Below are 14,143 nucleotides of genomic sequence, written 5' to 3' on the forward strand. Positions count from 1 at the left end.
AAAAGGTTTTATTTTAACATGTATATTTTTTAACCCTTTCAATAATAAATTTTTAAAAGAGTATTTTAAAAGGGAGAAAAAAACCCCGTAATTTGCCTTTTTTTTTCACAACCCCTTCGGGGATTTTGTGACTCCGTAAATATGGGTTTTTGGCCATGACCCGGGGCATAATTTTTTCCCGTGACGTAAAATTAAGGGGTTAAAAAAAAAACTTTAGGGGAAAAAAGACGCGCTAAATTTTTAAGGGGTTATCCCCTATAGGCGCTTTTAAAAAAAAAATAAATTTCCTATTTTCCCCTTAAAAAAGGGGTTTTATTTTGGGTAAGGGGATAAATAGAATATTAAATTCGTGTAAGTTCATTACTGAATTTATTGCACTCGTTGAATAAAATAATATTATGCTCGCCAGAGGCTCGCATAATATAATTTTATTCAACTCGTGCAATAAATTCAGTATTAAACTTACACTCATTCAATATCCTCTATTTCATAGTTATATGCAGATGATAAAGTTAATATGTGTGAAAGTCGGGAATGATTAACAAATGATAAAAATTGTTACATGATTGTGAACATCATGAGCTAAGTCTGTTCAGATTTTGTTATAATATTCAGGTTTTAATTAAGAATGGTTTAATCAATTTGTTAATATATCTATAGCAGTAGTAATGCAAAGATTAGACATGTATATTGATATTAAGTTCTGAATGAATCCTTCTGTGACATTTGTTGCGATCTGCTGTATGGTTCCTTTCGTCTAAAGATACAGTCGAAGTAAATCTTTGTGACGCACTAAACGCTGAACAGAATTCTGGTTTCGGGTCATCAATTTTGCTTGATTGCAAACTTATCATACGAGCGATTTCTGGTGCTGAAAAAAGGCATACAATGTCAGTCAAATAGATTTACGGATAACAAAGTCACAACCTTTTGTTTCGAAGTTAAGCGGTGTCCAAGCTGTTACGGAGTCTGTCTCTTATCTCGGGGATCATGTGTTCCAGTGTTACTGTGATCATGACCATTTATCCTCTATATTGAGTGTCTCAAATAAGATAAGCTTAAATAGATGTTTGAAATCATTAAGAAATAATATACAGCACTGACTATGGAAAGCCTTGACTGTCTTATGATTGTAAAAATGAACGTTGTTGTGTCACTCTTTCTTTATACAATGTGCACTCATGAATATATTATGTGGATGCATCCTTATATGAATTCAACTGAACAATATATGATGTCAATGTGTCTTTATATGATGTCGACCAATCATTAAACGATGTGGATTTATGTAAATAATATGTGGTTGCATCATTAAATACAGCCAACTTACTGTCCTAGGATGATAACTTGAGCCTTTGTTTACATAACAAAGACCAATAACAATGCCAAAAAAGGTTAGGCAGATCAATGCCACAACCTATAAAATTGAAAATAAAACTACATATTATCATATGACTTGTTAGCGCAGTAGGTAGAGCAACCGTGTCAGTAATGTGTTTTTGCCCGCACAGGCAGAAGTTCGACTACTGGTACGACACGTTTTTTTTTACCTCAGAACAGCCAATTGTTCAGAAAACAAGTTTGACCATTTTTTTCATATACACACATGAATATAATATCGAATATTTTATTACACTGCGATAAAAAAAAAACAAAAAGAAAATAGAATGGAAATAAAAAAATAAATAAATACATACTATAAAATATGTATTATAAGAAGAAAACAAAAAGGAAAACGCAAAATAGATAAAGAATAATGATAAAAAAACAGAGTAAGAGGAAAAAAAATGTGGTTATAAAATGACACGAAGTGGGGTTCGAACCTATGAGTACAAAACACTAATAGTTACAATTACTCCGACCTACCGGCAGAGCCATAACGGACTTTCCCATGTACCGTTAAGACCAAATTATCATCTTAGGACAGTATCAATATATTATGTCAATCTTTCATTATACGATGTGAATCTTTTTTTATACGATATGCATCTATCATTATACGATCGCTGCTTTATATGAAGTGCAAACATCATTATATCGTGTGCTTTTGTCATTATACTGATTGGGTTAAATTTACCGGGTTATATCTAACTATGCACCGTTATTGGCGGGAACTGTTTATATCCCAGTGAGATACAAGAAAATCATTGATGCAAAGCATCAAAGGGCGACGCCAAAAGAATTTGATCCAGATTTGCACCTAAATACTTAACAAATGATGTGTACTTTATAGCAGTACCATTACATGTGACCTGGAGGCTAGGGCCAGTTTAAGTTGAAACTTAAACCAAAAAAGAATAGACTCTGTCTTGCCAAGATGCAAAGACAATTTATAGTCAATTAAGCAATCTTATAAGACTCATGCTATAAGAAAGAATTTCTTCAGATTTATTTTATGAGACACAAGGATTCCTGAGTCATCAGCATATAATCACAGGCACGAGTATCGGACCTGGGAAGAAAAAATATGACCAGATGACCAGATTGATAAAAAAACTGTGTTTATAAAAAAAAAAAAAAAAAAAAAAAATGTAAATAATGATCCCCTTTAAAAATATACTATCAACTTGAAGTATATTTTTAAAGGGGGTCATTATTTACATTTTATTTTGGTTGTTGACACTTTTAAGATGAACACAGGTTTTTTATCAATCTGGCCATATTTTTTCTTCCAAGGTCTGATACTCGTGCCTGTGCATTATAATAAAAGCTTACTGCTTAGGGTTGAAGACATGTAATTGACATATATTAGACATAAAAGAGGACCTTAAATGAACATCAGGGGGACAGCATAGGTACTCAGAGCAGTAGTAGAATGAGTACCAGCCACATCAACCAGCTACTATCAGAGATAATACTTAAACCATGTAAGAATGTCATTATATATGGCAGATGCTTGAAGTTTCATGAAGAAGAAGAAAAACAACTTCTTCATGTGCAGTATAGTGTGTTCAACTGTATCAAAATGCCCTTTGTAGATCTAAAAGTATCATGCAATACTGCCTTTGTCCATTTCAAATAATGCAATCTGTTAAATGAATCAAACATGTGTCAATTGAAAAACCACTTTCTAAACCCTGACTGAAACTGCCTGACCATGACTCGAACCCATGACTTTCAGAAGACCAACTGAGCTATCCGGCCTGCTTCACATTTTCTCTTTAATAATGAAACAGTTCTAAACCACAACATATTTCCCCCACTATATCGATTTGTGTTCGTGAATTTCTTATGTTACAGAGAGAAAAACTTTGAGCTTGACCAGAACTCAAACCTGTGACCAACATAAGAAATTTTTATGAAGGCTGATTTGTATTTTGCATCAAGGGCACCGGGCAAAAACATGAAAATGCAACAAACAAACCACTTTGTGGTAGATTGTATTTTCATGTTTTCATCTGGCGCCCAGTTACTTTTTGTACTATGTTGGTTTTCATGTGGCACAAATCACCCACTATAAATTAGTGCACAAATTTATTCAAGGGCAAGTAACAATCTACTTTATGTACAGTCTGTTGTCGGGTTGACTCAGGAGACCTGGAGGTTGAGACCGGTGTCCCTTCATTACAAATAGATAAGACAGAAGCTGTCCTTTTCAAACTATGCACATGTTAGAAAAAAAAAATAGAATAACTATTCAGAATATGATTTTTTTGAGACTTTATTAATTATATTGCTTGATCCAAGTTTAAGGACATTTTCAATCAATACATGTTTTATCATTTATAACTTTAAATGTAAGTCTCATCCCTTTAATTATAATGACATAACTGTATCTCTTTAAATGCAGAAAAATTATAAGTCTCAACATATCAATATACTACTGTCTAAAGATATACATGTATGCACATAACATTAATAATTCCCAGTTTATATTAAATAAATATGAAATCCTAACATTAACATTAACATGCTTTTGATGACCTTACAACTGGTGAATTATATACAACAAAAATAGTATTATAAGTAATACCTAAGATAGACAGAAAAGAACAAATAATTTAGTAAACATGAGTTACTTCCCCTTACAATAAAGAAAACCTGAAACCCAAAAGAACACCCTAAAAAGCAAAATTATGAATTGTTGCAGGGTCAGTTTTATCAAGCCATGCAAATTAATTGTAAAGTATTCATAAAAAAATAGATGGCCATGTGTCAGCAGTAATTGCAGAAAATCGGATAGCTTTCAACATCCGGATACTGGTACACTTTGTAAAAACAACCATTCTGCGCAACAGATAAATGTAATAAGGATAAAATCAATAGGATAATCGTTTACAACAGTTCCATTACCTATCCTTATACTCAATTGCAGGTGAACTTTCTTCTTGTAGGAAAATTTTGAAAATGTATAAATGAATGAATGAACTGATACGGCCTCAATCTAGACCACAACGATATTCGAAATCCGGGTTTTAGTATTGTCATTAAAACTAAGGGACAAGCTGTTAAACTTAACCTGCAATTTCGTGAAAATAATATCACAATGCACATGCTTTTTACATAAAGTTATTAAATACAAATATAACAACACATTTGTTTACTTGATTTTTACGAATCAAAATAATACTAATTAACACAACATGAAATTAACTGCTAATAATAAAAGCTCCTTCCATAGGCAAAAATAAAAAGCGTTCCATAATAGACGACGCCGCTCACCGGCGTCGCCAAAAATCTCGGTACCTAAAATCTCAAGACTTTTCTAAACTGCTGACGAATTGTTAAGTTGACTATATAAAGACGATTTTACATAATATAGTGTTGTTTTGACTCTATATAAGAATGGTTCTACATAATATATTCATTAATGCACATCGTATAATGAAAGATTGACATCATATAAGGACGCATTTACATCATATATTGTTAAGTTCACTATATATAAAGACGGTTCTACATAATATAATGTTGTTTTGACTCTATATAAAGATTGTTCCACACAATATATTTGTAATTGCACATCATATAATGAAAGACTGACATCATATAAAGACGCGTTGACATCATATATTGTTAAGTTCACTCTATATAAAGACGATTCTACATAATATATCGTTGTTTTGACTCTATATAAGAATGGTTCCACATAATATATTTGTAATTGCACATCATATAATGAAAGATTGACATCATATAAAGACGCGTTGACATCATATATTGTTAAGTTGACTCTATTAAAAGACGATTCTACACAATAATTATATTGTTGTTTTGACTCTATATAAAGATGGTTCCACATAATATATTTGTAATTGTACATCATATAATGAAAGATTGACATCATATAAAGACGCGTTGACATCATATATTGTTAAGTTGACTCTATTAAAAGACGATTCTACACAATAATTATATTGTTGTTTTGACTCTATATAAAGATGGTTCCACATAATATATTTGTAATTGTACATCATATAATGAAAGATTGACATCATATAAAGACGCGTTGACATCATATATTGTTAAGTTGACTCTATTAAAAGACGATTCTACACAATAATTATATTGTTGTTTTGACTCTATATAAAGATGGTTCCACATAATATATTTGTAATTGTACATCATATAATGAAAGTCTGACATCATATAAGGACACGTTGACGTAATATATTGTTATTATGACTATTATGATGTAATACCGGTAATTTCTATATCCATTGCACTTTGCTCCAAAAATATATTTTACAGTAATAATATTCTGAAGAGAGTCGAACATGAGTTCCCCATGCGGTGACGATAAATAAACGTGTATCGCACAAACATACGTAAGCAAGGAACTATTTACATAAAGAACATTTTTTTTAATATTCTTGTCTGATGTGTAATAACGAAATATATTTATTGAACAAACATGAGAAGGTATCTAAACAGAGTACAAAACAAAGAACTATTTCGAATTCGTTTTTCTTCACACAGATGGTGGCAAAGACTTTTTTCTAAAAACTCTCCATGTCGGTTCCAAAACAGTTGCAAACGCAGTTAAGCACATATGTTGGAAATGACAAGAGAGGGAAAGCTGTGCCTGGAAATTAAACCACGGAATATCACAGATCATTTGTAAAGAAACACAATGAAAGCTTTCCGACTGTTGAATCACACTACACAAGAAAACTCCAACAGGAAGTATCTAACGCAAGATTTAAATATAAAACGAATATACTCACTGTATGTAGAAAAATGTAAAGGACAAAATAGAGGGTGTGTTTCAGAGCTGTGTACAGAAACATTTTCAGTACAGAATATAACTTTATTTCTTCCATCCTAAGAAAGATCAATGTCCACTCTGCAATCTGTATGACACTTTGAGAATAGAAAATAGACTAGATGAGGCAACAAAAGCAAAATATCAGGCACACCAAGTGACCAAGAAAAAAACAATAGTACTAGAATGGAAAAATCAGCCGATAAAGAACGCACAAAGAAAGATCCAAAGTTTTCTGTGTTGGTATTTGATATCCAGGCTGTTTTGACAACACCATGCAGTTTAATTGGTGAACTTTATTACAAAAGAAAACTGTGTTGTTGCAATTTGTAATCCTATGAAATGGGAAATGGTAACGTGACTTGTTATCTGTGGGATGAGACACATGGGGAAACGAGGCTCGTGCGAAGTAGGAACTTTTGTGTACTTGTATGTTACTTCTGTTGCAAGTAAGACATCTGGTATTGAAGAAGTGACATTATATAGTAATGCTTGTGGAGGACAGAATTGCAATCAGTTTGTTGCAAGTTGCTTAGTTCATTGTGTCCAGTATATTCCTCACATCAAGTGTATAAACCACAAATTTCTCGAAAGTGGCCATTCAGAAATGGAATGTAATTCCATACATGCATCTATCGAGCATGCAAAAAGCCTCACAATAGTTCATGTTCCATCTCAGTATGAAACAGTTATATCATTAGCACGCCGGAAGCAACCATAATGTCGTTCCAATAAAATACACTGACATACTAGATTACAAGTTGTACAAAAAACAAAACTTTGGCTCAATGAAATCGATGTTGATGGTGAATGTGTTAATTGGCTGAATATAAAATGTATTCAAGTCCGTAAAGACAAAGAATACAGTATTGTTGTGAGCTATGTTTTTGATGTTAGTGAGTTCAAGGAAGTTAGGTTAATGCAGAAGAAGAACAGAAGCAAAGAAAAGTCTCTTAAGGCTCCATGAAAGGCTTCATAATACAGAGAAGCTTCCAATATCTGCTGCAAAAAAGCTGATTTGATGTCACTTGTTGCCTCTGGGACAATTCCGAAGGAGTGCGAATCATACTATGAGTCATTGCCATGAAGCAAATCTAAAAGACAGACTTCCAGTGCCTTTAGTTAGTGAGAGTTTAGCAGATGAGTGAAGGTCATTGAATAGTTAATGACAATCATTCACATTTTGTAACATGAAACAGTAGTCTTTATTTACTTAACTATGATATGGTTCACTAATTTCCTTAATTGCTGATGTCTGGGGTTTGTTTGACTTCAGTTCGATTATATACCAGAGAACATTCAAAATAAATGAAAATTTTAAGTATGATTTTAGTGCGTATTTTCCTAACTTTTTAGTTATCATTTTATTTCTGTAGAATCTAAATATCGAGCAGGTACATATTTCATATATCTATGAATGAAAATTGTCAATTTTGTGTACGCGTATTATTGTGCATGTGTGTTAATGACACTACGTTAGACATTATTAACAAATTTGCAACAGTAACAATAACTGCAACATCTAAATTCTTTTCAGAGGAACAAGGCTATAACTGCACTTATAACCTTCTACCACAATTTATCTGGAACTTTTATTAGTAAAATATGTCGAACATGAGTTCCCCATGCGGTGACGATAAATAAACGTGTATCGCACATACATATGTAAGGAAATAAAGTACATGGCTTTTAATATTCTTGCCTGATGTGTAATAACGAAATATATTTATTGAACAAACATGATTTAGTTTTAACGATAACAAGTCATTTAATGTCATATTTTGGAAAAAGTAGACTGTACAAATAAAAATGAAGCATACCTATGGTCTTCATAATTGAATTTGTTTCTCTGCAAATATTTGATAATGATGTTACAGGGCACGCCTCTTCGTTGTCAGTTAACTGTTGGACAAGGAAATGTTGATCAACTCCTTTCAAGTGCTCTATCTTTGTTTCATTTTGTTGCTGCAATTTCTCAGGTTCCTGTATAAATATAGTTATTAGTATATATAAAATGTGTTCTGAAAAGCTAAAAGTACGTTTTGTATTGTTTAATTTCACTGTATTGATTTCATATATCTTAAATAATCTCCAGCAAAACTATACGTAGAATATTTTTTTGTTGTTCCATAATCAGATACTAGTAGTAAACCACTTAGTAGCTTCATCGTATTTGGTTGTGTTGTTCAATGCCGAATATTTTACACGGATTACTTATTCTTAAAGACTTATATCTTGTACTGAGAATTTAGTTATATGTTTAGTGTACATTGTTCCTGAATATCTGGAGTCTCTGGACATAAAACGATTACGACAAACGTACCGTTTATTAACTATGTTGAAAAAACAATTACTTTCACATTTATAATGAATGTTATCATACTGATGTATACAATTATTTACTTTAAAATACAGGGATAGGTATAAAGTTTTGTCAGAGTGAACAAAATAGGGAGTTATGATTAATTTCTGCTGTAAAATTGAATGTTAAACACTATCTTTTATAATACATGTTTAGGTGCATGTTTTGTCTCCTCAGAAATTCGTTTTGCAACTTTATTATTACATGAATCATCTTGTGGGAGTAAATCATACTACAAATAGTATATTTAATAAGTGAAAGTTTGATAAAGTAAAACTTTGATAACTGTTATTAAAAATAGTATCCGATAAGTACTCTATCTAAACTTACGTAATATTACGATAAAAATTGGTGAAATGAAGTCAGCGACAGCACAGAAAAACAATGGAACAAAAATAGCTTTTAATCTTGACTTTGATTAAGTAAATATCGTGTTATGAAAAATGATATTATGTCTTGCGTCTGACTTAAAGAAATTGATGATAAATCAAATATAATATACAACAACTCGAACACTTCATTTATAAGTTAAAAAGTAATCGAATCAAAATTATTTTTCGAAATGTTACCATGTACCTTAATTCTACAGGACATTATTGCTTCGGTTTCCTCATATCGTTTAAGAAGTTTTTCTAGCCTATCTGCATCAAAGTTGTGTACTACATGCATGTTGTTATGGTTACCAACTTGTAAATTCTCGCAACTAGTACTACTGACAAGGTGGGCCTCATGTTCCTGATAAATCTGAATATAGATATTCAGTACATTTGATAGTAATAATTAATAATTTTTCATACAGGAATAAAATACGATAAATACAATAAATATAAATAATAACCGAATTGTTAAATTGAAAAATTCAATTAAACATAGCTTAATTAAAACAATTTTATTCATTTTTTACATACAAAAACAATGATGGAAAAGGGTCAGATTCAAAAGCATAGAATTCTTATATCGGCTCTTTCTTAAAATGTAATTCATAACTGTTAATAAAGCGGAAAATTTTATAGGTATGTTTAAAATATTAAAACATAAAGAATATTCTATTGTCTGGCTGGGAGATGAAAAATATGTACCCTATGTGTCAATTTAGTGCTTAAAAATGTTAGAGCTGTAATAAGTTAGATGTAATAAACATTGTAATTACTATGTTTGCGTTTTATAGGAAACGATGTAGCCAATAGTGAGTATAGAATTTGTAACACGATAATAAGGTTTCCGTCTAAATTCCAAAGAATGCTGTTTAGAATTACCATAGACAATATAAAATGTTTTAAGCGTAATTTAATTCACTTGTTTTTATTTAAAATAAAAGAGTGCATACCTTGTTACATCGATTTCTTTCATTCTCATACTCCTTCAATTTTTCTTTAAGACTTCTATTTTCTTCCTCAAGACTTCTATTTTCTTCCTCTAAATCCTTAAATTTTTGTTTCCATGTTTTTTTAGGAGTTGTTCTCACGGCATGGCTTCCTGGATGAAGGAATAGATAAGGCGACTTTGTCTTTAAACATCTTTTCCCATTGGACACGGCTTTATCTGATTCAGCCATCAATAAACCACTTTTTCTGTTCCAAATATTTTAATAATATATTTAATATATTTTTTTTATTGTATCAACTGTCCAGTTTTATCAAACAATCGTACGTAATGTCAGTAAATTGATAACCTGTGTTATCTCCTCGTTTACTTTCACATCTGCTTTATATAGGGTCACATTTAAAAATTTGCATTGTGTAATGTTACTGTAATCATTTTTGATGATCATTTCTAACAATGACGACTACGAATTTCAAGAATGAGAAAAAAAATTGTTTCCAATAACAGGTACATGTAAACATTACAATTATATTCAAATAATACCTGACAAAATCGGATGATATTGAACACATTATTTATTCTATATTATATATTTCCTAAATTATTCAATGATTAAAGTGACATTATGCCCATCCGTGACAGGTTAAAATAAAAACAACGTAACACTTTGCCATAATTGTGTTCACTTTTATATGGGTCAGTCTTTTAATAATTTAGATTGTTGTTGTTTTGGGTTTTACGTCACATCGACACAGTATAGGTCATATCGCGACGTTCCAGCTTTACTGGTGGAGGAAGACCTCAGGTGCCCTTCCGTGCATTATTTCAGGCACGAACGGGTACCTGAGTAGAACCACCGACGTTCCGTAAGCTAGCTGGATAGCTTCCTCACATGAAAGAATTCAAAGTCCCTGTCGGGATTCGAACCAACAGAGGTGAGGGGCAAGTGGTTTGAAGTCAACGACCTTAACCACTCGCCCGTAAGCTAGCTGGATAGCTTCCTCACATGAAAGAATTCAAAGTCCCTGTCGGGATTCGAACCAACAGAGGTGAGGGGCAAGTGGTTTGAAGTCAACGACCTTAACCATTCGGCCACGGACGCCCCCTTAATAACTTAGATAGTTTTTATATTGTATCGTACACATTTTCATAATCAATAATTGATCGATCATATTTATAATAGCCAATGACATCTAGCTCTGTTATAATCTCTTCACCTTGTTTTTCAAGCAAGATCTCAACATTTGTATCATCATCTTCTTCGGTTTCATCGGTTTCATAGACCTATATTGGCATGCACACGCTTGATATTCCTAGAAATTAACGAAACGTTTTTTCAAAGAATGTTTTGATGAAAAAAAAAATGGGTAATGCAACCCTTTTTTTGAATATTTTTCTAAGTACATCAAATTTCCTAAGTTCAACGTTTGCATAATAACTTTTTTATGTGGTTTCTTCTCATTAAGTACGAATTTCAGGTTGGTTATATGTAATTATATAATTGGTTTCCTTGTCATCAGCATACTTGGTTTGTTCTTGATATTTACTTGTGTAGTTTTCTCTCCAATGATTTCTTCATAGATTTTTGCCGTAGCTGGTGATTCAATTGTTAACTTATAAATGAGTATTATTGGCGCATACACCGCTTCACCGAAATTAAATTCTTTGTTTGTGGTATGATATCCGACTTTTTTCTCTATGTACACCAGACCGTGCATTAGATAAGTATTTCCGGCATTGCTTTTCACTTGCAAGTAAATGCAATTTTCGTTTTGGTCAGTCATTTATTTTCCGTACCGTCAGACAGTATCTTACAAATTGTTCTGCGTCTATGTTTTCTTCCTGTCCCCATTCTTGCAACATTTCTTTTGTTTCTTTTTCAGTTAGCCATTTTTTGATAGCTAGTGGTATTTTCAATTCTTGTGTGTATCATTCAAAATACGTTTTGTTATCTATCACGTTACGTAACGCGTACTCTTTATTCGCCCCCTGGTAAATTCTTGTTGGGATAAGGTTGATGAATTCTTCCCTGTCATCTTTATCTCCTGTGAATATGACTTTAAAGTGTTTTGCTTTATCGTCCATGTGGTATTTCTGCATCCTTTCCAGTAATCTATTTGTTGGAACAGCATTGTTCTTTTTCATTTTTCTTTGCGATGAATTTTCGCTCGTGTCATGTGGCGGTTGTATTATGTTCTTAAGCAGTCACGATTGCTTCCTAAGTACTATCTTGGAATCGTACTCATGTACTGTCCAAATGATGCTGTTGATCATACATTCCGCGATTACACCTCTTTGTTGAGCTTCTCCAGTTTTTTAGCAGGAATGTAAACGAGTATTTTTCAGATATTGTATAATTTGATTCTGCAATAATGTGCAAGTGTATGCCATGATGTAAGCAATTTTCATCTTTTAACATATCATGGAAAGTTAGCTCACAAGATTCACCATTGCTGAATTGTTTAATTGCATTTACAATTGTCCTTAAAGTGTTCGTTAGCTCTTAATAAATTACCATTGTTGTTGTCCATCTTTCAATGTCATTTATGAGTTTCCCATGTGGATGAACATGTCTTGTCATTCTTCTATTATCTTCAGTTAATTTTACTCCCCCCTTCCTCATCTAAAATACTACTTGAGGTGTTAATTATTCTTCAGTCACATGCGCAGGTAAGTCATTAATTACTTCACTGTAAATTCCAGCCACTGATTATTAAGGAATTTCATCCCTTTTTCTTTATATTCCTCCCCCGTTTTACCTGAGTTTTTTCATTTGTTTAATACTTTCATAATCAACTGCTGTTGTATTGATATCATTTTCATTTTTTGTATTGTTTTATTAATAAAAGGTAATACATTGTTCGTCAGTGTTGCAATCTCCTGCCCTGTGTTTTTATTGTTTGTTTTACTATATTTAATTGCGGAAGTTGTTGATAGTACTTGCCATGGAGTCTATTGTTTCTTGTATAGTTTTAACATTGTGTATACCCGCCTATATGACTGAAATACTGTTGGGAATAGGCGTAAAATGATACAAACAAACAAACATTGTGTATAAATTTCAGCCATTGCCTTACTTTCTGTGTTGTACTTTTTGCTCACGCCAGTGAGTCATTGGATTCGTCTACTGTCAAGTGTTTTACTGTCAGTCCTATCTTTACAGTCCATTTGCTGTCATGCTGAATAAGTGACCTCATGCTGCTAATGGATCTGTTTCTTTGTATCCTGTCACTTGATGGTATTGTACTTGTTGATCGTTTTATTCTTTAGGGATTCTTATTTCTCTCTAATTTATTGGTTGTCTAGGTATAAAAGCTATGCTTGTTTTTATTCTGTATCAAAAGCCGCTATTTGTGTGTCTTGATTGTTATGTGCTGTAACTGTTGCTCTTTTTTCCCTGTTATTTCTATTTCATTTTGTGAAATTCTATGTTCTGATCTGTTCTGTTATGGTATTGTTGTTAGTAATTTTTCCATATATAATTGGTGTACTTACTGATAAACCTGTTTTTCCCCTAAAGTTCTCCATCCTTCATTTCTATTGTTATCGCCTTGTTATTCTTCTATTATCTTTAGTTAATTTTACTTCCCCTTCCACATCTAAAATGTTACTTGGTGTGTAAAACATCCTTAAAAGACATTTGCAGGTAAATCATTTTTACTGCAATATTAGTTCAAGCAACTGAATATTAAGTAATTCCATCCTTTATTCTTAATTCTTGTTTTCCTCCACCGTTTCCATTTTTGTTCTAATCTGCTTTGTAATGGTATAGTTGTTAGTAATTTTCTATTTCAAAAGCAAACAATACAAATCTGCTTATATTTCAAAATATGAATATAAAGAACTTTCAAATGATATGAGTAAAACTATAAATGTGTCCAAAGGACACGGGTGCCCCCACACGCCACTGTTCTGTCAATCTTATGACTCTAGGTCAAATATTTTTGGACTATAATTATGTGCCACAAATTGAAAACTAAAAATCTTTTACTAAGTTAAGGGCAAGAACTTTACAAATACGGAATAAATCGACAAGCAAACCCTAATGTGCATAAGTACACAAGCTGGCCAATATTCTTGTAAACTTTAAGGCCTACAAGTCAAATACATTTTGAGCTATGCATGAACATGTTGAAAATTGCAAAAGTTTACTAAGTCAAGGGCAATGACTCTAAAAATACTATATAAATCCAGACGAAAATACCCAGGTGCACAACTACACATGCTGATAAACAATCCTGTAAAGTTTCATG

General features: G+C 32.2%; 1 protein-coding gene across 1 annotated transcript; it reads right to left on the reverse strand.

Annotated features, from left to right (window-relative positions):
- Positions 1 to 485: 485 nt before the first annotated feature.
- LOC132728749 (uncharacterized) lies at positions 486 to 10,226 on the reverse strand. Its single transcript, XM_060714419.1, has 4 exons — positions 9,895 to 10,226; positions 9,144 to 9,311; positions 8,026 to 8,188; positions 486 to 871 (listed from the first exon to the last, which is right to left on the reverse strand). Exons 1-4 carry the CDS (start codon positions 10,120 to 10,122, stop codon positions 678 to 680), a joined length of 753 nt encoding a protein of 250 aa, XP_060570402.1. The 5' UTR covers positions 10,123 to 10,226; the 3' UTR covers positions 486 to 677.
- Positions 10,227 to 14,143: the final 3,917 nt, after the last annotated feature.

This window comes from Ruditapes philippinarum, unplaced genomic scaffold, assembly GCF_026571515.1.
Source record: "Ruditapes philippinarum isolate M1 unplaced genomic scaffold, ASM2657151v2 ctg15946_1_1_1_1, whole genome shotgun sequence".
Lineage (NCBI taxonomy): Eukaryota > Metazoa > Mollusca > Bivalvia > Venerida > Veneridae > Ruditapes > Ruditapes philippinarum.

What these genes read in the sequence shown, in the direction of transcription:
- LOC132728749 (XM_060714419.1), bottom strand. Translation starts at nt 10,122, where the DNA reads ATGGCTGAATCAGATAAAGCCGTGTCCAATGGGAAAAGATGTTTAAAG. An exon ending in TAATGTCCTGTAGAATTAAG is followed by an intron (nt 8,189 to 9,143) that starts GTACATGGTAAC and finishes ATATTTATACAG; the next exon opens with GAACCTGAGAAATTGCAGCA. An exon ending in TTCAATTATGAAGACCATAG is followed by an intron (nt 872 to 8,025) that starts GTATGCTTCATT and finishes GCCTTTTTTCAG; the next exon opens with CACCAGAAATCGCTCGTATG.